This window comes from Aphelocoma coerulescens, chromosome 1 (genome assembly GCF_041296385.1).
Source record: "Aphelocoma coerulescens isolate FSJ_1873_10779 chromosome 1, UR_Acoe_1.0, whole genome shotgun sequence".
NCBI lineage: Eukaryota > Metazoa > Chordata > Aves > Passeriformes > Corvidae > Aphelocoma > Aphelocoma coerulescens.
In genome coordinates this window covers 119,268,527-119,293,876 of record NC_091013.1, presented here as the reverse complement: position 1 = coordinate 119,293,876, position 25,350 = coordinate 119,268,527, and the positions used below count along the sequence as shown (strand labels likewise).

The following is a 25,350-nucleotide window of genomic DNA, read 5'->3' as shown; positions in this document are numbered from 1 at the left end:
CAGGCTTTTTACTGATTTTATTTTTTCTTGATTTTTTTTTTTTTAATTTATTCAGGACTTAAAACTGCAAGGAATTGGCTCAGGTGGTCCTTTGGTCTGATCTTATATCCCACCAGGAAAGAAATGGCAGAATAAAATAGGATTGACAGCAAAGCAGGAGTGCAATCAATAGGGAAAAAAATCAGGGTAAAAACATCTTTTAATTAGAGTGAGGAGATGAGACCTCCTCAGCTGTGGCTTTTGCCTCTGCTCCCTGGGAGTAGACTGGATTCCATCCCCCGAGTTCCTCACTGTGGCTGGGATAAACTTCACCTGACTGAGAGTTCCTTGGATGAATGCAGTCTGGTGGCTCTGTCAGTGCCTCAGATAATGAATGAGTTCTGTTTCTTGCTTGGAGGGAGCCAGGTGAAATTTCCATAGTTTGACAGCAAAGAGCAGAGGAGGATGGGGGTTGTTTTTATTATTTTTTAAAGAAGCTGCTTTAATCACTTTAATACAGCGTTTCTGTTTCCAGTGCTGGGAATGACATACCTAAAAATACTCTTACTGGTTCATGCAGATCATTTTAAGTCAACTCTGTGCATCTTCCTTTTGGGGCTTCTTTTTAAACAGAAATCTAAAAATGGTTTTGAGGCATTCATAATTCAGTATATTGTTCTTAGCAATGCTTTTCCTCTGGGTGCCTTGGGTTGTTTTTTTTTCCCAGCAAAATAATTCCAGTGAAGATTTTGAGGTGAGCTTATCTATGAAAGAAAGTTGTAGTGTCACTGGGGTTTATCCTTCAGTCAAATCTGAAAGGAGTCATGCAAAGGGCAAGTGAAATTTTGGGATTACACTGCAATTTATCTGCTATTGTGAGGAGAAGGCTTTCCTCTACTTCCTCCCTTTACCTGTGGCTTTCAGCAGGTTGGATCTTTTAGCCAAGGCTGCTTCTGAGAGCTGGGAGAGGCCAAGTGCAGTTTTCCAGTTGAATAGGCAGGACATGCTGATTACTTATAAGGTTATTTTGCTTTGCAAATATTTCTTGGTTTGTTTTTTTTCCTGGTTGCTGATGCTTTGAAAGTTCTAAACGACCACTAGGTGAAGTCAGCAATTTAAATGTGACTTTTCCAGAAGAATCCTTGGACAAGATGTGAATCTCTAGTATGATATGCCTAAGAAAATGAGAGGGGGATGTCAGACCTGCTCCTCGTGCATCGCACAGTCCAAGTGGCACAGTCCCGATTACTTTTCCTTGTAGGTCACTCCTGGCTGGTGCCTGAGCCCTTTGCAGACTCTGGCAACAAATGACCTTCTAATCCTGTGCTGGCAGGGAGGTGATTTGTGTTCTCTCATGGGTCTGTGCCCTCCTCCCCAGTGCCTCGGTAGAGCGCCCGGCACAGAGCGCTGCAGCCGGGGCTGTTCGGCACGCGCCGGCACCGAGAGCTGTGGGAGCTGTGGGAGCTGTGGGAGCCCACCGTGAATCAGTGTCACTACTGGGGGCTGCTGCTGGACACACAGATCTCCCCAGGAGCAGCAAAAAGGCAAGAATCAGATGGAATGACCTTGGAATCTCTCCAGCGGCTGCTGTCGGATCAAAGTGGCTGGAAGCACGAGATCAGCGTATTGATTCCATCTTGCAGCTGACTTCTCTCTGTGAAATCCCTGCCAGGCAGTGGCTCAAGGCTCCCAGACAAAGGGTATTGATCAGGGTGACTCTGTGAGCTGAAGGCTTGGAATTTAGCCTCTCCTGGTTGATGGCAGTTCCACTTATAGGAACTTCACGACTTCCCATCTTTTAATTCAGGCATGTTTGGGCACGTGGCTGTTTGCTGCCACAATTCAGTTGCTGATTCAGGAGGGTGTTGGTATTTGGGAGGGTGTTGGTGTTTGTGGGTGTCTGCTGGCTTCTGTGCTGAACCAGTGATCAAACCTTGCCTTTTAGGAGTTTCCTTATTTTATATATCAGAACAGCTGACTACTTCTTGTCCCAGAACATACGAAAACATTGCAGCCTTCCAGAATTCATGTGGATGGGGTGAGCAGCCAGTTCATGATGGGAACCACCAGCTCCAGATTCTTCCAGAGCTGACCCAGCCAAAGAAAACCATCTGAACAAGTCAGATCCGAGCTTAAAAATTCCTGTTGGAGCTGGACCCCTTCAGAAGCGTACATTGATTGATAATTAGATGATAGAAGGTGCTCTGGGGGTGGAGCCACTCTGCTCTGGAGCTGGGATGGGAGAGCTGGGGGTGTTCACCTGGAGAAGGCTCCAGGGAGACCTCAGAGCCCCTTCCAGAGCCTAAAGGGGCTCCAAGAGAGCTGGAGAGGGACTGGGGACAAGGGCTGGAGGGACAGGGAATGGCTTCCCACTGCCAGAGGGCAGGGCTAGATGGGATATTAGGAATTCTTGGCTATGAGGGTGGGGAGGCCCTGGCACAGGGTGCCCAGAGCAGCTGTGGCTGCCCCTGGATCCCTGCCAGTGTCCAAAGCCAGGTTGGATGGGGCTTGGAGCAACCTGGGAATAGTGGAAGTTGTCCCTGCCATGGCAGGGGGTTGGAATGAGCTGGTCTTCAAGGTCCCTTCCAACCCAAAACCTAGGATTTTATAATCACAGCACTTAAGCAATGGTGTCTGAGGCACAGCTGTGTGATTAGGAGCTGTTTGATGTGGAGATTTTGTTGGACGGAAAGTTGGAAGGAGCCAAGAACTTATCTGGTGAAGCCGTTGTTCAGCCTCTTAATGACAGAAAAATGTCCAGAATTGATGTTCAGGTGCAGTGTTGAAACAAATGGTTTCTTTGGTTAATCACTTACTTACTTGGCTTCCCTCCTCTTCAAAACACTCTCGGATGCCTTAGATGTAAATTCCTGGAGTGGAATGACATCTGACAACTCTGCATGCCAAGGAAGGGAGGAGAGTCCACTGCCCAGCTGAATAAGTTATTTTAGGGTTTAATTGCCTCAATTTCCCAGTTCCATGCCCTTCTGCTCGGACTGTGGTTGGACTTTGCTTTTAGCTGTTAGATCTTGATCTACAGAGGGAAAAGTGGCTGCAGACAACTTTTCCTGAGCAGTAAGTCACTTCTGCCCCTCACCTTTCAGCTGGTTGCTGTGAGCTATGCAAGCTGCCTGTTTTTTTTGCCAAAAAGTTCCTTCTCAGCTCCTGAACTGTTGGAGATTTTCCCTGGCTTCCTGTAGCACAGCTGTCAGTGTGTCCAGCAGAACCATCCTTCCTGCTCCAGTCAAAGCAAACCCCATTCCCAGCACTTCCTCCCCCACCTCTGTCCCTCCAAGGATGTGATATTGACCTTTTTCTTGGAATTGTTCCAGTAGCATACCAGGGATATTTTGCCCTAAAGGATATTGCATTGCTGACTAATGCTGCCCTGGATGTACTCGTGTGTGGAAATTTTTCCAAGAGATTAAATTAACTCACTAGATTAAAAAAAAAACCCAAACCAACATCTTAATGAAACAAAGCTGAAGTCCTGAGTGTCTTATCTGTTCCTTGGGCTATAACCCCTGGATTACTTATCCAGTTGTTTCCCATCTGGATTTTAAGCAGCTGGTTGTTCTTGTCTTCATGCACTACCTTGTTCTGCTTCTCCCTGCTGAGCTTCATTTGCCTCCTGAGGTCATTTTGGCATTTTCCAAGATGAATTCAAATTCTGATGCTGTCCTCTCCCTTGCTTGCAATCACTCCCAAATTAATGCCTTTTGGGAATTCGAGAAACATACGGCCAGCAAGGCGGAACAGAAATTAGAGATACAGTGGGAACTGTGGGCTTTCGTTCCTGCCAGGATTTCTAAAAGGAGTCAGTTTGGGTTTTTTAAAAGGAGGAATGGCAATGCCTCAGTATTCATGGAATTAAAACTGTGAGCAGTTGGTGTTAATACCAACTTGATCTGGTGCCTGTCAACATAAACCTGGGTGTGTTCAGAGAAGAAATGTCTTGGAACTAAGTCCATTAGGATGCTCTCTCCAAATGTTGGTTGAAGCAGATATTTAAATATAAACAAGCCAAGCATTACCTTATTTTCCCCCTCTTTTTGTGAAATGAGTGAAGGTAGGGTAGGGAGGTTCCAGGAATAAACTGAGTATTTTCATATTTTATACTCTGTGGTCAGACCCCATCCAAGACATGTCACTCAGAAGGGAAAAATTTGCTGGAACACTTCATTGTCCTTCAGGGGTCGTGAGTTACCAAAGCAGATAATTTCCTGGGTGAGATTGGACCTGTGAAGAATTAAATGTGCCTATTTGCATCAGTGGCCACGTGAGGAAAACCAGCTTGTTTGTGACGCTGCAGATCAGTTCCTGGGATTCAGCCTGTGCTGCAGCGGGAAGGGATTGTCTTTGCTTGTCTGTGTCTCCTGAGGATTGTCACTGGGTCTGGAATGAATCCCTCCTCCCCTCACAGCAGCCTGTGGCTGTTTGTCCTGTACCAGCTCGAGCTGTTCAGCACATTCTTGGGACAAATCTGAGTAAGGGATTCGGGAATCATTCCCGTCTGGGATGCGCTGCTTCCGAAAACCTACTCAGAGAAGGGAATATTTACTCTGCCTTTGTGAAGGCAGCTTTTTAGCTTCAAGGGAAACCTGACTCTGCCTCCAGAGCAGAATATGTTAGAAATTCACGTGGGGATGCAGATTTTGACTTGGGAAGATCTCATCTCTCCAAGGCTGTCTGCTGGGTTCCTGTTTGTTTAGCCCTTTTTCAGAGTTCACTGAAGATGAAAATGCTGCTTAATTGGGATACTGGAGATTTTGGTGACCCTCTGATGTTAAGATTTAAAACAAACAAACAAAACCCCCCAAAACTCACCCCAGAAATCACAGAATGGTTTGGGTTGGAAGGGACCTTAATCTTGCCTTAAATCCCTGTGTTCACTGGATGGTCACCCGGGCAAAGAACTAAAATCCTTGGAATATTGCCTGGAGAGCACAAGCTCTGCCTTGTGCACTCTTCCTGCCGTTTATCTGCACCAGCAGTGTTTGGGATCCAACACAAGTCACACAGTTCCTCTCCTCTGCCAGTGGGAGATGGCAAATTCCAGCTGCAGGGAGGTTGGAAAGAACACTGGGAGGTGATGTAGCCTTGAGTAACTTCAGTTGCTTCCCAGATAACTGGCCTACAGTTAAGAGGATTTATACCCATCAAAATGAGGCAGCTGGAGATGTTCCAGTTCCTGTGTATCTTGCTGATCCCTTCCAGGTGAAGATGGAGGAGAAGGAAAAACCCTATGAAGTATGAGTTAGGCTTTGGCCCAGCTCAGCTGTGTTGTTTGGTCTTAGAGGAGAAGAAAATAAGTGTTGTGAGGATGGTGGGGTTTTAAAGTGAATAATTCCCATATTTTATGAGTGAGAACAGCCGACTACTGTGTTTTGTTGTTAATAATGAGTTGTAGGGGCTGTTAAATTCATTCAGTTCAACTAAAATTACTGAATGACTTGGTAGAAAGTGGAGCAACAAAATTCATTTTCATCTCAAATCACAAGTATTTCAGAGTAGAACTGATGCTTGGGAACGATACCGAAAAAATAAGTGACTTTACAGTTGTAAAGTCAAGTAACTGCTCTTGTCCTTGAGGGAAGTTTAAGTGCACACTATGGATCTGTTGGACACAGTAAACCATTTTAAAATGACTTGCTTAAAATTTGCTCTGAAATTGGTCCTTGAATCCATGGTTTTTTCTCTCCTTTTAGTGGGGAAGACTTCCTTGATCACCAGGTTCATGTATGACAGCTTTGACAACACCTACCAGGTAAATTAATCCGTATTTTTGTCTTGTGTAAGACTCCTCTGCTGCCGTGTCTTCCATTGCAGGAAAAGTCATTCCATAAGAGTTGGGGCACTGACCATGGAATTCCCAATTGTAAGATCTTAAATCACCTGCCAGAGTGGCACTTCTGGGTTGGATTCTGCTCCAGAAGTTTATCTGCTGCTTGCAGCAGGATGAGCTGTGGTTCTAAAGGAATACCTGAGGCACAGCCAGGGAATAGCAGTTGTTAAGTCTGCTAGGGGTTTTTTATCCACCATTTTCTACCAGACCATTGACAGATCTAAATCCCTGTGTGTGGATAACATAACAGGTACCCAGCTCTTTTAAACAAGTTGACACAAGCTAGAAAATCATACAAAATGTAAAAAAAAAAGGAAAATGTAGGAAGTTTAGAAAACAGTTTTACAGATTAGCACTGTGCAATCCAGGAGAACAGTTGCCCACTGTTGCCCACTGCCAGAATTTAGCATGAGCTCAAAATGTGGCAAGATATAAAAGTACTTCAGTTTCCTAAAGTGTGTCTCCTCCAAGCAGAACATGTTTCATGACTTGGTTACAGTTGGTGACGTTCTGGATACACGACACTGAGAAAAATCTGTTCCCTGGTGCCTGGGAAGGTTTTCTTAGGGGGGTGGGAGGAGGAGGTAATAGAAAAAAGAAAAAAAAAGGAAAACGTGATTCTCCCGTTCCTCAGTGTCTGCCCAAGGATCTCCTTGAACTGAGTGATTTCCCTCCTGCCTCCTTCAGTAATTCCTCCTTGCTGCTGCTAGGAAAAACGAGATGGGAAGTTCTCCCTGAGCTGTGGGAAGAGGCACGCTTCCATAGTGTGGGAGGGCTGGAGCACACGTCACTGCTCCCGAGGCAGCAGACGTCCTTGCTGATTCCTCCCACTGTAATTACGTGGACATTGAAGGCAGTTCTTTTATTTAAACTGGGTTTTTTTCCCCCCAATGTTTTTTCTTTTAGGACTGCTCCTTTTCCTTACGGAGTTTGTGTCCTAGTTCTTCCTTGAGGAGGTTTGACCCTATGTGCTCTAGGATAATACGGGTGTCACCAGGACAGGTGGTCTGATGTAATACATTAAATGATTGCAAAATCAGTGAGTGGCACTTAGAACAGTGAGAAATCCTAAGGGCTTCCAAGATAACTTGGATTTAGGCATCAGTGCTGCCTGCCCAGTTTGGGCGTTAATGGACTTGGGTCAGAGCCATTCATCCAAACCCCTCGGTTTTCCTGGAGTCGTGACTGAGGTGGGGCCATACCTCCTATTGTGCTGGAGCTGGAAGAAGGAATCAGTCACAAAAGCTCCAGGAATTTGGCCAAAATCACATTGCCTGTTGGTGTCAACCCAAAATAGACATATTTGGATGTCCAGGATTCTCTAGAGACCCCTCAGAGCCCAGTATTTAATGCCAATGCACATCACACCCTGATCATGGGTAACTGGAGCTGGAGGGGAGTTCAGGGACGATCTGCTTGTTCTGGACGTTTCTGGCAGATTCTGAATGCGTAGTTTTCTGAAACCTATCATTTGAACATGGGTTTTTATGTTCAGCTGTTAAAAATAGAAAGCTGCCATTTAATAAAATCCGTGCTGTGCATTGGATTCCTTTTGCTCGATGCTGGATGAGAGGAGTTCAGCTGTGTCCCTCTGTCTTATCAACAAGAACTTGCTGTACTGTGTCAGAAACCCAAACACCTGAAATAAAACCATGCAATTGGATCTGTTTATTTTACCAGGAGTGATTCCCCTCCATGGACATGCTGGGAATGATTTCCCTTGTGCTGTGGCACCATATGTGACATATCATAGAAGATCTATTTTTTAGTAAAAGTCTGGGGGGTAGGGAATGCTGGAATCCACTCCTTGATACTGCTGCTTCCCTGTGTCGTGGTAGGACAGGCTGGGAGAGGAGAAGGCTCCAGGGAGAGCTCAGAGCCCCTTCCAGGGCCTAAAGGGGCTCCAGGAGAGCTGGAGAGGGACTTGGGACAAGGGCCTGGAGTGCCAGGACAAGGGGAATGGCTTCCCACTGCCATTAGGATGTTCTCCATGAAACTCCCACTGGTGTCTGGATATTTGGGCGCAGTTACGCTGCTGCTTTAGGACAAACCAGGCTGTAGTGGTTGTTAGGGATCATGTAGGTGTCTGCCTTAATCTGCCTGGGAAAGTGAAGATCCATGGAGATATTTGGCAGTTGGGAAAAAGACAATGTGCCCACATATCCTGGTTGAGCTGAGGGACACCAGTTTGTCACATGCATAAAAATCCCTGCTGCTACCCAAATAAATGTGTGGATTAAACTGTCAATATGCATGAACTGAAGCCGAACTTTAAAGCCTTTTGTGCTTTAAGGAATTGTTCTAGTTGTGATATATTAAACAAATTGCTTATTGAATCAAGTTGTATCTTAAGAATAAGAAACCCAACCTGTTTCAGCTGCTGCTGCTCCCCTGAAAATCACTGCAGGTGTTCTGACATTTCATTTAAGAGCTGTTGGTTTTCTCATCTCTTTACAGGCAACAATTGGCATTGACTTCTTATCAAAAACCATGTACTTGGAGGATCGAACAGTGAGTAAGATTTTGTTGCTCTTCTCTGTGAACAGTAGGAATGAGGACCAGCATCTGGTTTTGTGCAGCCCACACTTCTGAGATCACTTGGAAGCACAGGCTGAGCCTTCATCTCCCAGCTGCTTCCAGACTGACAAGCGCTGTGGAGACAGCAGTGGGGAATGGGAAATGGGGAATCATCACTTGGTTCATGTGTGCAGGGCTCTTGGGTGCAGTTTGGGAGTGGCACAAGGTGCTTTGGTGTCATCCTCTCTGAAGAAAGAGACGATACAGATAATTTGAGGGGTGAATGATGGTGGGAATCTGGAGAAAGGGGAACCATGCTTAACCCCTTCAGTTTTTGATGCCACAAACCAGAAAGGTAAAATACAAATTGCCAGATGTGGCCAGTTAATAGCTGGCTCCATCTTCTTCCTCTTTTAAAAAGAAGGTGGCCTCTGATGAGTTCACAAATGAGACTCGTTTCTTAGCTTGGTGCGGTTTTAGCTCCTCAAGTGAAATCACTCCTCTGTGCAAGCAAAGCTGTGGTTTAAAATGAGCTCAGATTCTTAATTAAGAAATTCAGCCTCAGTTGAGCTATTTGCAGAAACAAAACTGCAGTGCTGCAGAAGCTTATGGTACTGGATAAACCCCCAATAAATGGGATTGCATGGAAAGTGCTTGAGGGATGAGATGTGCTTTCCATGGACAAGCTGGCTCTTACACACCTTGCCATACATGTTGCTTTTAGTGTGTCTTGCCTTTTCTTCCAGAACCTTGCTGGTAAGAGCCATTCAGCCTCTCTGTGCATGTTACTTTGCAGTTTAGAGTTATAAAGAGCATTTTATCCTTGAAAAACTGACATGAGTAGCTTTTCCAGCTTTTCCACCAGCAACCATCCTCCATGCTGCTGGAGGTTGCCTGTGTGGGTCCTGAGGACAGAGAGCAGAGCATGAAACTCTGGTGTAGGGAGAATTGCAGGTGAACATTTCACAGAATCACAGGATCACTGAGGCTGGAAAAGCCCTCCAAGATCAAGTCCAACCATTCCCCAGCACTGCCAAGGCCACCACTAACCCACGTCCCCAAGTGCCACATCCACGCACTTCTGAACACCTCCAGGGATGGTGATTCCATCACTTCAGCCGTAGCTTTCTTGTTGGTCCTCTCAGTTTGGAAGCTGAGCCATTCCACCCCTCCCCTTTTGGAAGGGAAGCATTTTTTGGGAAGCTGAGCTAGCTGCACCCCCCAGTTTGGCTGCTATTGTCCCTCGGGAGAGATTGCTCTAAGCAGACGGTATCCTGCTGCTCCCAGTCCCCAGGCACCTCCTGCATGAGTTTATCCTTTTCATTTAGCTTTTTTGGAAAAATAAAGCATTTATTTACTCTTTTATTTTTAGTGGCAGTTTGGCTTTTTTAATTTTTTCCCACCCACAGATCAGGTTGCAGCTGTGGGATACTGCGGGTCAGGAACGTTTCCGTAGCCTCATTCCCAGTTACATCCGTGACTCTGCTGCTGCTGTAGTAGTTTACGATATCACAAGTAGGTATTTTGCACTGGGTTTGACCTTTTTTCTTATTTTTCTTGCTTGTTTGACTGATTTTGTTAGGTACGGTTGCAATTATGGGACACAGCAGGTCAAGAGCGGTTCAGGAGCTTGATTCCTAGCTACATTCGTGACTCCACTGTTGCAGTTGTTGTTTATGATATCACAAGTGAGTGGGGGGAATTCTGCATTTCTAATACTCTGCCCTTTTCATCCTCTAGCTTAGCTTTGCATGTCCTCTCACGTCATCTGCTTGGGCTTCATCCTGGCATGACAAAAGCGTGGTTTCTTTGCTTGTTTTAAACAAGCCCCGTGGTTGCTGCTGTTGTGATCTATGAACTGTCTCAGAAACATCATTTTAACCCTTCCCTATCCCATTTTCTTCAGTCCTCGAGTCCTGCCTGCTCTCGTTGCACTCTTCCATCTGCCTTTTGGTTACAACATCACCTGTGACTTTTGGTCTTCATGTTCATGGGTATCTGAATTCTCAAATTGGAGGCTGTTGTAGCTTGCTTCACTTCATTCACCCTCCCCCACTGAACAAAATCTGGGCACGGGCTGGCGGGGAGAACGAATTAACATCACATTTTCCTTGGAATCAGCCACTCTCATGTGCTGCAAGATGTAAAACTCACCACTAAGCCTTTACCCTTTAACAATTGCTCTTTCATTTCTTACTAAGGTATGTACATTTTTGTCAACTAAAATATTAGTGCTTCTTCAACCCTGCTCCTTCTGTCCCTCCCCTCAGTCCAGACACCCCTTAACTTACCAGTTCCTGCACTGACAAAGAGCAGAAGTTTTGTTTTAGGGGAGCTAGACCTTCAGACAATTTCAGTTCTAAACCAGAATTGACTGAGAACAATGGCCTAATTCTACGCAAATGCATAAGTTCTTGTCCTTTGATTTATAAATACGAGGAGATTACAGCAGGAATAGGAGCTTTACCTAGAAAAGCTCTAATTGTTAAAAATGGCACTTTACTTTGAGCTAAAATTACAGGTTAGCTGTGAACTCTGAATTTTTTCCTGACCCAGCAAATTCAATATTGCCGAGCAGTAAAGAGAATTAAGACGCTGGCAAGTGATCAAGTTGTGGCTGTCTAGCACGCAATATATTACTTTGCAGTAGAAGCCATTAAAAAAAAATCAATACTTTTCAAGAACTGCTGCAGTGCCCCCCCCTTTTTAAGTACTGAAACTACTTGGGCTGCTCATATGCTCTTTGTGTCACTAACTGGCAAATGCTGAGCTCAATGGCAGCTTTCCTCCAACTCCTTTTTCCCTGTGGGATGCGACTTGTCAAGCACCATACAGTCTGAATTCTTACCTTGCAGCTTTTAAGGAGGTAGCATTAAGTGCCTGTGAAGAGGTTAAATTTCTGCTTCTGGTTTTATGCAAAGATTAAGAAATTGTTTTGAAGGCAAGTGTTCAGTGCCACAGGAGTTGCTGCTGTGTTGTGTAACCCTGGGATTCCCTAGAGAAAATAAAAATTACTCATTCAAGTGTACAAAATGCAAGGCTGGGATTGAGGATTTTGAGAAGCAGTGGAACTGTAGGAACCTCTGTAGGTACACAAGCCATGAGCAGTGTTGAGTGCAAAAACTTATCCCCACTCCCTATGGAAAATACTTCATGTTGAACTAAAAAATAAGGAACTGAAACACAGTGATAAGCCTTTTCATTTTAGGTGCTGTCAAATTATAAATGGACTCAGTTCCCTCCCTGGCTTTGAATCCACCTGTAATGAAGCCCTTGCCCACCTGAAATTAATGCCAGACTTTCCGTGTCCTTTAGTGGGGGAGATTTAGGGTTCCACTTGCTGATTCTTCATCACCCTCTTCCGCCGACTCCACAGAATATGAAGCTTCTCTTTCCAAGTGCAGATGTATTTCCTGGTGAGCTGTGAGGGACACCTGCAGTGATAACCCTCTCCACTGTTCTCTGATAGATGTAAACTCCTTCCAGCAAACCACAAAGTGGATCGATGATGTCAGAACGGAACGGGGCAGCGATGTCATCATCATGCTGGTGGGAAATAAAACAGATCTAGCAGATAAGAGGTATGGAGGAATAATCCAGCTTTCTAATGCTTTTCTTACTCTGCTGCTGTTTGCTTCTATTTTAAGGAATTTTTTTTTCTGGAGATGGCTGTCACTAGAGAAATCTCAATTTTAAACCCGCTTTTTTTTGGCGAAGCCAAATTTCCATCACAGTGCTGTGAATGAGTTGAAAAACCATCACCAATTTGTCCAGATGTCAGGAGAGAAGGGGTTGTTGACTACAGCCCACCTCAGTAAATGAATAAACTGGTTACAAATATTTGTTCTTAATAATGTTCTGCTTAATGGGTGGAACGCATTTCCAGGGAAAAACGGGACAAAATTCCTCCTGTATGAGGTGGTTACACTTGGACCTTTTTTAAAACAGTATGGTTTTGATGATTATTTTTGGACTGTGATTGCTAATTGTTCAGACATAAAAGCACAGCCTTCTGGACAGGGATTTGGGGGTGAACACTTGCTGTTCCACTGGAATGCTGAGTTCTGCTTTGGGAGCCAGGTGTGCCATGGAAGTGGGTCTGGTACCTGAAGTGGTGATATCTTTCTGCAGCTCTGCATTCCAGTCAGGAAAAAAAAACCCATTAAGTGCTTTCAGAACTGTAATAAATCTTAATTATTAAGGTATTTGTCCAAATTTGGGTTCTTTTTCCCTAACTCTGTGTTTTCTTCCCCAGACAAGTGTCCATCGAGGAAGGAGAAAGGAAAGCCAAAGAGTTGAATGTAATGTTCATTGAAACTAGTGCAAAAGCAGGATACAATGTAAAACAGGTGAGTGGCACTTCCCTGGATATTGGGAGGCCTTGGCAAAGGGAGCCTGTGGGAATTGTAGTCCACACACAGCAAGGAACCCCTCAGAGTTGTTGGCTGAGGTTCTGAAGGATCCCTGGCCTTGCATCAAATGACTTGGGGCTTCCTTCCCCTTAAATTATAGAGGAGTTGTGGAAGAAGCTTTGTGAGTACAGAATCACACCTTCCTGGATTTTTGGTGATCCAGATTTGGTGTTTGACTGAGAGTGAGACAAAAAGTTGGGGAAACACAGGTCTGAGGAGTGTTTGTTATTCTGTTTCAGTGAATGAACAAACCAGTGAAGGAGGAGCGTGATGGCTTAAAATGCTTCCAGTGCACAGGGGGACACTGGAACTGCTGTTCCCACTCTGTTGGAAGGCACTGCAAGTGACAGCAAATGTTCCTGGACAGCCAGAGCTATTTATTTCTAGTAGATGATCAGTTGCTTTTGAATTGGGGAAAGCAGTGAAAGGTCTTTTGAGCTGATGGGACTGCAGAAAAATGAGCGTTTATGTCCTGAGATGAGCTGTGGCTCTTTAAATTTGGACCTGGAAAAGACATAAATTCTTGTGTGTCTCCACAGAGCAAACACAAACATGTGAAATGCTGTGTTCAGCTCCCTGTCCCCCGGGAACAGAAGGACGTGGAGCTGCTGGAGAGAGTCCAGAGGAGGCCCTGGAGCTGCTCCAGGGCTGGAGCCCCTCTGCTCTGGAGCCAGGCTGGGAGAGCTGGGGGTGCTCACCTGGAGAGGAGAAGGCTCCAGGGAGAGCTCAGAGCCCCCTGCAGGGCCTAAAGGGGCTCCAGGAGAGCTGCAGAGGAACTGGGGACAAGGCATGGAGGGACAGGACACAGGGAATGGCTTCCCAGTGCCAGAGGGCAGGGATGGATGGGATATTGGGAAGGAATTGTTCCCTGGGAGGGTGGGCAGGCCCTGGCACAGGGTGCCCAGAGCAGCTGTGGCTGCCCCTGGATCCCTGGAAGTTTTCAAGGTCAGGTTGGATGGGGCTTGGAGCAACCTGGGACAGTGGAAGGTGTCCCTGCCCATGGCAGGGGTGGAACTGGATGAGCTTTAAGGTCCCTTCCAACCCAAACCATTCTGGAATTCTCTGTGTATGGATGACATTCCATGTATATTTTATATATGTAGTTACACAAATGGTTTCTATGCAGAAATGGTACCAGGAGTAATAAAACAGGATTATAAACTACTTTATGTTCTAGACAGGACTAAAGGGTCTGTTATTAAAATGTCCCTTGACTTTGTCTCTAAGTAGCAAAATGATTCCCTATATAATGGGATAATTATAGCAGTGTTAACTCAGAGCTCTTTCACTGCATTATCCACCATGGACGTATTGGCTTCCAGGGTCCCCCAATTATCCTGCCACAACAGAGGCTGCCTTGTAATTAAGGTTTGGATTCTGTGCTGCAGTCCTTAATGAGTGCTTAGACCTGGGGGCGTGCACTGAGAGCAGTTGCTTCACTGAGAGGAGTGATGATGATGGTGATGATGAAGCAGCAGCTCTACACTCCTTCTTTCCTTGGGGGAGTTTCTGTGCCCTGCCACATTTCCAGAGGTTCTGTAGCCAAGCCTGTGAGGGAGTTGTGGCTTTCAGGGCCAGGTGGAACCCTGAGGATTTGATGGTGTGCAAAGACACGAGTGGATATTCAAAAAGAATTAAAAGTGGATTTTTCTTCTAAGTTTTGATCCAGATGTTGTAGGCGTGGGCTGGGATGTTCAAGGGTTTCAAAGCTCTTCTATACTCTAGAATATTTGTAACTCTCAGTTTTTTGTTAGTTTAATAAGTAGTTCTTTAAGCAATTATCAAAGGATAAGACCTTTAATGCCACCACTTAGATGGTTTCCTGTTTAGCTTCTCTATTGAATTGTGTGAATTTATTTTAGTAACTTAGCAATAAATTCTCTCCCAGTGCAAGGGGAAAGTACAACTGCAGAATGGATCCCCTACCCATAACCTGTGTAAAATCCTTAATAAGCTGAATGCAAATTTGACCTTCCCATAACTGGTAACTTCTATCCACAATATATTCTGGGCCTGCAGAACAAGCACTGTCTAAGTTAATTTTCATACAGAATTTTCATACAGAAACAGCTGAATTTCTTGTCCTGCTCAGGGAGGGAATGGCTGTGACTTTCCCAGCTCCTCCTCATCAGTGGGGATCCAGGGGACTTTTGTCCTTGTGTGCTGCTTTTAGCTTCTGGTTCATCCTTTTCCACTGGAAGGCAGTATGGATAAGAGGGAAGGGCACTGCCCTCAGCTTTGTGCTCCCTGCAGCTGCCCTGCAAATCCAGAGGGCCTGGCTTTGTGCTGGGACTGCAGTAGGTGAGGTGCTCTGTACTTGCAGCAGCAGGTATTCCAGTGCCAGCATCTTCTACCAGCAGAGGGGACCGTGCTGCTGCCAGGCTTTTTTTGCCATTCCCTGTGCCAGGAAAGGGGAGAGCTCTGAGGATGGCACCTCAGTGCTGTGTACTGTTGGATCTGTGACTGCAGAGCTGTTTGCAGTCCCCAAGGTCCTTCACACTTGCTGTTCATTCTGGCTTTAGGCAGGGGGTATTGAAGAAGAAATGAGTGGATACTGGGGAATAAAAGCGGTGGTGGTGTTATTGTGGGGTTAAACTGATGCAGCAGAGGGGAAAAGATTGGCTTTTGGATCCTGCAAAGACTGATTGCCAGGGGAGCCTTAAGCTGGAGAAGAGAAGTAGATAACTTGCTCCATTTAATGCAGAGAATCGTAGTCTCTGATTCATTCTGTCAGCCCTGAATAAGCTTTAAAAGACTTTGCGATTCCTGCTCTGTCTCAGCAGTCTGTATTTCAGGGAATCTTATTGTTAGTCCATGGATTTCATGCCCAGAATATGTCAGGGTTCATTTTGCTGTCTTGTAGAAAGAGAGGGGAGGGAGAGCCCTTGAATTCCTCCCTCCAGCAGTACCTGGCACACTCCACGCTGGCCCTGGAAGAGCCAGGGGATGAATGTGGTCCTTGGCAGAAGAACTTTCTCACGGCAGCAGCTCCCTGAGCACAGCCCCTCTGTGACCCTGTTCTCACAGAGCTGGGCTCTTTCTCCTGTCTTCTGATTCTTACCCATCTGATGGGCAAGAATTATCCTCAGAGGTGCAGAGAATGAGAATTAGGGAAAGATTTTTGTTTGCCTTGCATTGGGGAACAGGTTCCTTGCCCGGTTTTTCCATCTGGACAGTGATCCTCCTGTCCTTTCCATATTGCTGCTGGACTGTGGCTGAAAACTGGTTTATGCCTGCAGTCCTTTGTGACCCTGATCTGTTGGGATTTATTGGCTGGAGTAGCAGGAAAGGCAGTTTGGCAAATGGCTGGAAACTGATGGTGAGAGATGAGGCTTTTTTCCAGAGTTTCTATCAGGAAGCAGATTGCAGAGTTGAACGCTGAGAGAGCATTTGTGTGGCTTTTAGTCTTTCAGCTGCTGCATTTAACTCCTGCCTTGGAAAAAAAGTCCTGGATGCTCATCAATACTTGTGTTTTTATACCCACACAAACATTTAAACATGTACATGTGTGTATAGACACACACTGGCTCGGGGCTGACAGCACCAGGAAGCTCAGAGGGCCCTGTGGGAAGGCTGCTTTCCAACCATCAGGAAGTTTCCCTAATTGGATTTACTCACATATGCTGGGGCTGATAAGCAGAACGTTAATAAGAAAGAAAGTTGATTTTTCTTAGTTGCCAAATTCCTATTTTTAGTCCGATAATTTAGGGGAGAAATACTGCTAAAAGCATCGTTTTATTCCTGGTCTTAATGTAAAGAAAGGATTACTGTATTTTAAACAGTAAATTCTTTTTGTCAGCACTGTGGTTTAAATGCAGGAATTCCAGTTGGTTCCATCAGCTGAGGATTTTTTAAAGACTCCTCACCCTTCCTCTGCGTGGGCATTCCTGCTGTTGGTTTAGATACAGTTTAGCATCTGGAATTTTGTTACCTCCTGGTTGGCCTGTGAGGATTTCCCTGAGGTTTTCAGGGAGGCTGGAAGGTCCAGGTTAATTGCAGAGGTTCACAGAAACACAGAGGAGGGTGTACTAAGCTTTTTTTACTTCCAAGTTGTTGGCTGAAATCAGGGAGTTATGTCAAGGACTGACTTCTCAGACCCCTGTCCTTGGCTCAGATTCCACTGTGTGCCAGATTCCTGCCAGGAAAGGTCCCAGACAGGCCTGGGGGCTTGCTCATGGTGAGCTTGGAGGGGGCTGTCAAGACAACAAAGTTGTCTTAATTGTCTCTCCAGCATCCTTTGGACACTGGGAGCCAAAGTAGGGAAAGCCCTTGGGCAGGGACCCGCAGGGCTGGTCGGGTACCCACATTCCTGATGTAAACAGGCTGGCAGTGGCTTGGCTTGGTTTTCTGTGGAAAGTGGGTCACTGGGAATAAGTGGTTTAGCTTTGTGTCATTTGAGGAGAGGCAGGAAAATGTGCAGTAATGGAACACACGAGGGCTGACGTCAGACCCGCACCGGGCGATCCACGGCTCCCGCGCGGCTCTCAGGGATGTGGTGGGAGCACAGCGATGGATGGAGAGCATCCTGTGCTGGGGGGGACAGGCAGCTGGATCCAGGGCAATTCTCCTGCAGTAGTAGTGGGCACATCTGTGGGGTCCTCACCCAGAGGAAAAGCCGTGTGGTGGGAATTACAAAGCTGAGCCTCGGGGGCAAAGGCAGGAAATGCAGGAGAGGAAATCAGTTCCATTCCATCTTGCCTGCTTCAAGTGGAATAAAACCGTGAGGAGAGTTTGGAGCTCAGACCTTGCTGGGAAACTGGAGGTGGTGTTCAAGTGAGAGGCTTTGGATGCATTTGTTGTGTGCTTTATGCCCTGAATGTGGACATAGGATAACCATGGCGTGGGCACCAAAAGATGAGGATTAAGTTTGGGCACGTTCCTTTGTCTGGTTTACAGGAGCCTGAGCCACAGCTGGGTGAGGCTTGGAAGAAATCCTTTCCATATATCCCATTTTCTGACACTTTTCCATGTGTGTCAGCTCAGCTGATATGGTGACAGGTTCCTGGATGGTGTGTTTGCCTTCATCAGCATGTCCATGCTCCTTTGTAATCCTCTGGGGAGGTGTGAAAATGGAATTCGAAGCTGGCATGGGGAAGTTGTTGGGGTCCATGGGCATACATGGCAGGTGTGAGGTGAGGTGCTGGATCCCACCCATCCTATTTGCAGAGAAGGTGCAGGAGGTTTGCTGCTCGCAGCCATTTGATCTCCACTAACAAGAGCTGTGCTTTGCCCTTTTCTAGGAATAAAGGTTATATTTGGTGTCAGGATTTTGGGGCTGAGCAGTGTAAATAGTGCTGCAGGATGTGTTGAATCATTGTTTGAACTGTCTCAGCCGGGGGGAGCCGTTGTTTTCATCTGTTCCCTGTGTGGTTCTTTGCAGCTTTTCCGACGCGTGGCAGCTGCCTTGCCTGGGATGGAAAGCACACAAGACAAAAGTAGAGAAGACAGTATCCTTTCTGTGCCTGTGCCAGGCGTTACCCTGGACGAGGAAAAGCCACTGCAGCCCTCGCGCAGCTCGTGGACATCCCAAAAAGAGGGGGAATAGGGGCAAGTAACCTTCGAGCTTGAAGTGCTGAGGAAGAAGGATTGGTGGGTTGAAAGGCTGGGAGCAGGGGTGTTGAGGGTGGAGGCAGCAGGGGAGGGAATGGTGATCCAAAAGGATTCTTTGCTTGGTGTTTGAATGTGGGATGTGGGGAGGGAGGTGGGAGAAACAGCTGCAAAGAGGGTCTGAAAAAACCCCCCTATGTGGCTCTTGCAGATCTGGCTGACAGAATCCAAAATCAAACTGTCGTGTAAAGGACCTCTGTAGGCCCCTTCTCTGACCTTCCTGCTCAAAGCAAGGCTGACTTCCTAATTAGGCCAGTTTCTACAGGTCACATTCAGGGAAACTTGGGAAATCTCCAAGGATGGAGATCCCATAACCTCCCAGGGCAGCCTGTCACGGCCTGGACCCCAGGCGGCATCTCTGTGGTGGGAAGGAGAAGACCCAACTGATGGGATCAGTCTTAGCCAAGGGAAAGCAGGTGGCATGAGGGATGGAAAAGGCATGATGTAGCAGTATGGCTACACTGGAATCACTGCCCTGGCCAGGTGGGTGTGTTTGGAATAGCAGTTTTTCCAGGGATGTTGGTTTTATTTGCAGCAGGGATCATGGAGCTGGTAAATAGAGGAGAAATTGTATCTTGGTGGAAAGAAGTCCCAGCAACTGTGGGAGTGAGACAGGCCTGGCCTTGACATTCCATCAGAGCATCTGATACATGGGGGAAAGAAGGATTTGGGAAGCTGGGGATTGCAGCTGCTGAGGCACAAGCTTTGTGTGATAGGGACTTGAGTGATCAGAAATACTTCGTCATGCAGGTCCCTGAAAGGTTAATGAGCGACAGTCTTTATTAATGAGGGGTAGAGTGCACAGGCAGGGGCTGTGTCAGGCAGTTTGATCACCAGTCTCTAAATGGGAGTGCAGTAAGGGCACTGGGAATTTGGCTTCCTGCAGCCTGCAGATAGCAGGGATGGAATAGCAGTGTCTCCCGGGCAGCTGCATTAGGATTAACGGGGGCATTTTTGCAGAACATGGAGGGTTCAAGGATCTTGACCCACTTGTGCTCTGAGATGAAGCTGTCAAGGCTCATGTCAAGCATCTCCAACTTAAACACACTTCAAGCTTTAGATCAGCCAAATGGACCAAACATTGGAGATGAATTATTGGTCTTTTGTTTCTCTTTCCATGTTTATTTTCTCCCAACCTCTTTAAAAAGCAGCTTCCATCCCCTAAAGAAATAAATTGGAAGTACCAGCTGTGTGATCTCTTTGCCTCTGTGTTCTCTGATAAGGGGAACGCTGGAGACTTGTGGTGAACAGCTCTGAGCTGGAGATTAGCATTCAAAGCTCCTCCTGGGAAAAGTTCCGTGAGGCTGTAACTGTAGGGCATCCGCTGGGAATTGGAGTGCTGCAGAGGGAGTCGCTTATCACAGGCAGGTTCTGAGCAGCCAGCTCTGCAGTGACCTTGTGGGACAGTAGCTGTCACTGGAAGGGGGAGCTCAGGCTGGTGGCAGGGCTTTGTTGGCTGCTGGTGGAAGCAGAAAGGTTTAACTGAGCACGGATTGATGGGGAGGTCAGGATGGCACGGCCGGAGCTCCGGGGATTAGCAGTGTGCAGTGGTGTCCAGGAAGTGGTAGAGTCCCCATTCCCAGAGGGATTTAAAGTCGTGTGGATGTGGCACTTGGGGATATGAGATACTGGTGGCCTTGGTAGTGCTGGGGGAGCAGGTGGACTGGAAGATCTCGGCGGGCTCTTCCAACCCGAATGAGTCTGTGGTTCTGCAGAAACAGTGATCAGACCCTTCTGTGTATCCACGCATCTTTAATTCCCACAGCAAGAGGTCAGTGGGATCGCTGGGAAGAGCAGACTGGTTGGAGACAAGCATTGGGGTCCGACATAGTTTCTGCTGCATATTTAATGTGCCAGTGCCAGGGCAGGAGGGGCAGGTGAGAAACCTTCAGTTTGGAGCTGGTCTTTCCAAGCATTTCAGTGGGGAGCACTGAAAGTGCCGTGGAAAATCCTGCCTCTTGGTAGGGAAGCAGAGTTGGAGATCTGTTTGCCTTAACTTCCTCCTTCCAGTGATTGACATAAAACTGGAAAAGCCTCAAGAGCAGCCTGTCAGTGAAGGAGGCTGTTCCTGCTAATACCATGTGGCTTCCACCTTTCTCCAGAACATCACTGCTTTCCCTCCCTGTCCTCTTCATTGACTGCAGTGTGAATATTGGCTTGAACCTTCCCCTTTCCGTAATAACGTATCGCAGTTCATCATCGCTGGCTGTCTCGTGGAGATGATCTTTAGCTTCACAAGCACACCCCACACACACACACACACCAACAAAATGTCAGTGTCTTCATTATTTATAAGAAAAAAAAAAAAGCCAAAATATTCCAGCGTATTCTAGGTATAACTTTAAAAAAAAACAAAAGCAAAAAAAAAAATCCAAACAAAAAAAATAGGTACAATTTCTTAATATTTGTTCCTTTTTTAATATGTTATGATATTGCACTTTGAAAGGATGGCAACTGAGTAAGTTTGGAATTGGACCTAGACGAGATGTATGTGCAGAAGAAGGCTTGCAAATCTGGCCCATTGGATTTCTCTCAGAAACTGGGAATGCGTAGACAGCAGGCGGAATCACGGGGGGAGGCGGCAGATGCCGAGGGTTAAACGCTTATCCTTGATAATTAAACACAAATTAACCCCAAGCTCTTAATTGCGTTGAGCAGAGCGAGTCTGCCTGGTGTCCAGACCCAGCCCGGCCGTAGTGGGGCTTTGTCACCGCCGGCTGCTGGAGCTGGGAATTCTTGCCAAGGCAGCGGGGACACATTTCCAAGGACGCATAGTGGGAAATACGGACGGGCTCTTTGGGATGAGTGGCTTCTGGAGGATTTGGGGGGGAAGGAAAGGGTTGGATGTGCATTAGCAAAACACTTGCAGGAAACAGGGAAATAATGTTTCGAGTGCAAAATGAATTTTCAGAGCCTTTTTTTTTTTCCTTTTTAAGTAGAACACCAGTGAAGTGAATTATTACTGCCCAAGAGATGGGAACGTAACGTTTCAGCTGTTTGGAGGAGAAAGCATTTTGCTTCTTTGTTTTTTTAGGGGAAATGTTGAAATCGGGGCTGGCACTAAAACCTGCCAAAGCCAATTGAAACCTTGGAAATTTGGGACAAAGAGGGAAGAGCAGCTGGCTGCCCCAGCAGAGGGGGAATGGCACCCGCTTTTCCAGAGCGTGGGCATAGGTCCATGGGGAAGGGGTGTTTACTTTGATCCTGCAGAATCCTAGTTGAGACATCTTAGATGGAAAGGGAGGTACTGGAGTAGGATGGAAACCAACTTCTGATTATGCAGATTTATGCCTTTATTTTTTAGCTTTTTTTTTTTTTTTTTTTATGTTCAGTCTTCCAAGTTGGTTTAGTTTGGTTCTCTAGAGCTGTATAGTTTGGTTAAGTAATTAGTAATTTAGTTTTCTATGGAATTAGGCTCACAATTAACCCTTTTTTCTTTGATATTTATTTCTCGGCTTCAATTTTTTTACTCTTTTCAGTGCTGATTTTGTTGTTTTCCTTGGGCTGAGGAATCTGTGTAGAGCTTTGCTGATGTTGCGAGATGTAGCTACCCGAGAAACACGGAATGGAACACACTAGAAGTGCACCCTTTTAATCTTTACTAGTCATTGTGAAGTTGCTGTGTAAGTTAATAAACACAATTGTAAATACATTGTTTGCTGGGCGACTCTGGCCGAGTTACAGTGCAGGAAGGAATTCTCGAGTCTGTGTTGCGATTGCGAATTAAATGGACAATTGCAAGGGAATATTCAGGCTCCTCCTCGGTTCTCTTCTGCCCCTCTCTGTACCACCTAAAATAACCACCTGGGGGAGAGGAAGGGAATCGTCCTCACCACCACTTTCCCCAGGAAGCGGGCATAAAAGAGTTGGAATTCTTCATTCCTGAGGTGAATGCCAGGCTCGTGCCCTGCCCTGGGTTTCTAGCAGCTCTGCACAACAATAACTTAAAGGCAGAACGAGATGTAAAAGTGCTTTTCTAATGCAATATTAAAGGCGAGTTTTTTTGACGTGGCATGTCTTGAAATAAACATCAATGATATGTGACAAAGGATCATTCTTTATTTAAAAGAAACTCTCTGGGGGAAGGAAACCTGGCTGCTTTTCCTTTGTTGTACTGTTCTTAACCGTGCAGAAATGCTTCATCCTGCTGCTTCTTCCTTTGCTTTGGTTTGCTTTTGTCTCCTTTGGTTCTCCATGCAGCTTCTGTTGGTCCTCATTTGGCTGTTCCCCACAAGCACATCCTTTTTTTTTCTTGCTTCTGATAGAACCAGCCCCCTCTGCTTCCCACAGTCCCAAGCTTTAAGCACTGGATTTAAGGAGCTGGCTTAGCCCGTATGGGCTGTGGTGGACCAGCAGCCTGGCTGCTTTTCCTGGAAGACCTGAGAACAGGTTTGTCCAGAACTCCCTGGGAACAAAGGTCTGGAGAGCAGCATTCCCACAGCTCCGTGTTCAGCACGGCCAGGGGGCTGCAGGAGCACGGGTGAGGCCGTGGTTTGGCACTTCCAGACAACGTCCCTGGGGCTGCTCAGCACAGCCAGGTATGTTCTGTGCATGTCCTTGCTGATAGTCTCTGCTTAACGTGACCACAGGGCTCAGTCCTGTCCTCATCCCAGTTTTCCACAGAGCACACACTTCCAGGGTGAGCACAGGAGCAACATGGTCTTTATATTAATTTTTTTGTTATTATTTTTTTTTGCACCATCCGTCTGTCAGGTTTTAGATTTTAATTTTCTTTTGCTCCGTGGACGTGGCCAGTGGAACCATGGGCACAGACTTCTAATGCTGATTTTCGTGTGATTTTTTGAGTGAAGGTCTCGGCTCTGTTTCTTTTCTCCTCCCTGCTCTGGCTTGCTCGTTGTACAGTCCATCATGCAGCTATTCCATGCCTCACGTTTTGTCTTGATAAAAGTAGTTGAAGAAATTGTGTAAGGGGAAAAAAAGGTTCCTTTTCTTCATGTTGGAATGTCAGTGGTACCTCAGCTCTGTTTGATAATATGAACCAACAACAACAAGAGAACAAATCCTTAGCGCTTGAACTAAATAAATACCTGTCTCATTGGAAAGCTCTGGGTCTCTTCTCTCAGCACGTGCAGCGCAGCGCAGGCGGGAGGCGCAGCCCCTCACGGGGGGCTGAGGTGCTGCAGGAGGCTTTTGTGAGGGCAGGAAGAGTTTTGGGGGGTTCTGTTTCAGAGGGAGGGTGGTGCAGGGGTGTGTTTGCTGTTGCTGCAGTGTCTCTGCGATTGTTTGCAGCGCCCGAGGAGCGATGCCGGGGACGGAGCCCGTCCTCTGCCGGCTGCAGCTGTGCCTCTCTGCTCCTTTCCGCTCTGCAGCCAGCTGCTTCCTCCGTTCCCTTCCCAAAGGCGATTCGGGTGCTTTGTGCGGCCTCACCGCTGCCTCAGCTTCCCTGGGACACGGGTGCACCAAGCCCACCTTCCCTGAGGAGGATCCTCCTTAAGCCTCCTTGCTGGAGATGGCAGCCAGCTCTGCGGGGCCAGGGAGGTGAGTAACAGATGCACTTTGGTGAGTTATCCTTTGCTCTCCTGAAGGAGAGAATCGTGGAATCACAGCATGGTTGGGTTGGAAGGGACCTTAAAGACCATTCAGTGCCACCCCCTGCTATGGGCAGGGACACCTTCCACTAGCCCAGGTTGCTCCAAGCCCCATCCAACCTGGCCAGTAGAGGAGGGGAATTACCTGGATTTGGTGTGGGAACACCAACAGCCCAACCTTGGTCTCTTGGTTAAGCTCTTTGTTGTTAAAAGGACCATGAATAAATTGGTTGTGAAACTGGAATGCAGCTGTGGAGATGTGCTGGAATTAGGGATATGGAAACAGTCATGAGGAGGAAACGAGTTCCTGGAGAAGGTTTTTGTCACTGGGGGGAGCTTCCATTCCTTGTACCTGGCACCTCCAGGTCCCACCCTGGGTGGGAGCCTCTGGAAACACCACGGTCACCGCCTCGGTTCCTCCTGGCTGCTGCCGTGGGTAGCCTTGGGACTGTCACCTCCCGCTGGTATCCCAATTCCCAGCTTGGTGAAGAGGGTCTGGATTAAACTGCAGAGACAGGGCTGCCGCGGAGCAGGGAATGGGGGGGGCACCCACCAGCTCCGGAGGGTGCTCCTGGCCACTCGCTCGTGGCTGCAGTCGGTCAAGCTGTGCTCCCAGCCCGGCTCCAAAATCCAAGAGGGAGTATCTGGCTTGAGTTGGAGGGTGCTGATGGCTTCTCTGCTCGCTGGTGGGATCAGTCCTGATTTTTCCAGGCTGGAGGAGCCAAAGGATCCTCCAGGCAGCATCTGCAGAGCTGCTGCAGCAGCCGAGCCGTAGCCTTGCTGCAGTTCTGCTTGCAGTGCCTGAATCCTCAGCACACCAAAGTAGGTAGGGCTCTCCCTACCTGCTGCAGCAGCACCTTTTTCCATGCTGGGCATGTCCCAGCTCTGAAGGAAGATAAATGGGGTGGGCAGGCTGCGGCACAGGCTGCCAGCGCTCCCGCAGTCAGAGAGGCAGCTGCAAACACCCAGACCTCAGAGCAGCCTCTCCTTCCCATCTGTGCTGCCTCCTCCTCTGCTGCTCTCCCGCTGCTTGAGCCGGGCTTTCCAGGCTTGCTGGGCTTGGGGTTTCACCATTGTAATTGTTTTGTCATCAATTTAATGGATTTTTCATCAATTGGCAAAAATACCAATTTTATTTCCCCCCCTCTTTAACCATTTTTCCGTTCCCCACCCTGGTCTGAGTACATGGTGTAGTCGAATATGGCTTTTTATAAAATATTTAGGATCCTCTTGTAGGAGCAGAATGGAGCTGATTGCCCAGACTGATGCTGGAAAGGCCGGGCTCGGGTGTGTCAGGAATCAAACGCCTGTGGAATTGCAGCTCTGCCCTTCACGAGAGGATAAGGGGTAGGGAAGGGCTGGTGGCAGCTGGGTGATGGTGCTCCTGCTGCCCCACAGCTCTGCCCTGCTGGGTTGGGAGGGAGGGGTGCTGTTTCCAAAT

The 25,350-nt window shown here is 47.1% G+C and overlaps 1 protein-coding gene across 4 annotated transcripts in view; it reads left to right on the top strand.

Moving 5' to 3' along the window:
• RAB6A (RAB6A, member RAS oncogene family) overlaps positions 1-23,423 on the top strand; it is a 42,701-nt gene extending 19,278 nt beyond the window's left edge. The window contains exons 2-9 of one of the 4 annotated variants that reach the window (XM_069026701.1): positions 5,688-5,746; positions 8,282-8,335; positions 9,751-9,867; positions 9,924-10,029; positions 11,811-11,922; positions 12,597-12,690; positions 18,134-18,200; positions 20,371-23,423. In XM_069026701.1, coding sequence (XP_068882802.1) covers positions 5,688-5,746; positions 8,282-8,335; positions 9,751-9,867; positions 9,924-10,029; positions 11,811-11,922; positions 12,597-12,690; positions 18,134-18,200; positions 20,371-20,435 — 674 coding nt within the window. In that variant the 3' untranslated portion in view covers positions 20,436-23,423. Of the gene's footprint in view, positions 1-1,421; positions 1,787-5,687; positions 5,747-8,281; positions 8,336-9,750; positions 9,868-9,923; positions 10,030-11,810; positions 11,923-12,596; positions 12,691-18,133; positions 18,201-20,370 lie in introns of those variants that run through there. The other 3 variants (XM_069026689.1, XM_069026680.1, XM_069026672.1) reach the window with 3 other exon arrangements.
• The last annotated feature ends 1,927 nt before the right edge of the window (positions 23,424-25,350 follow it).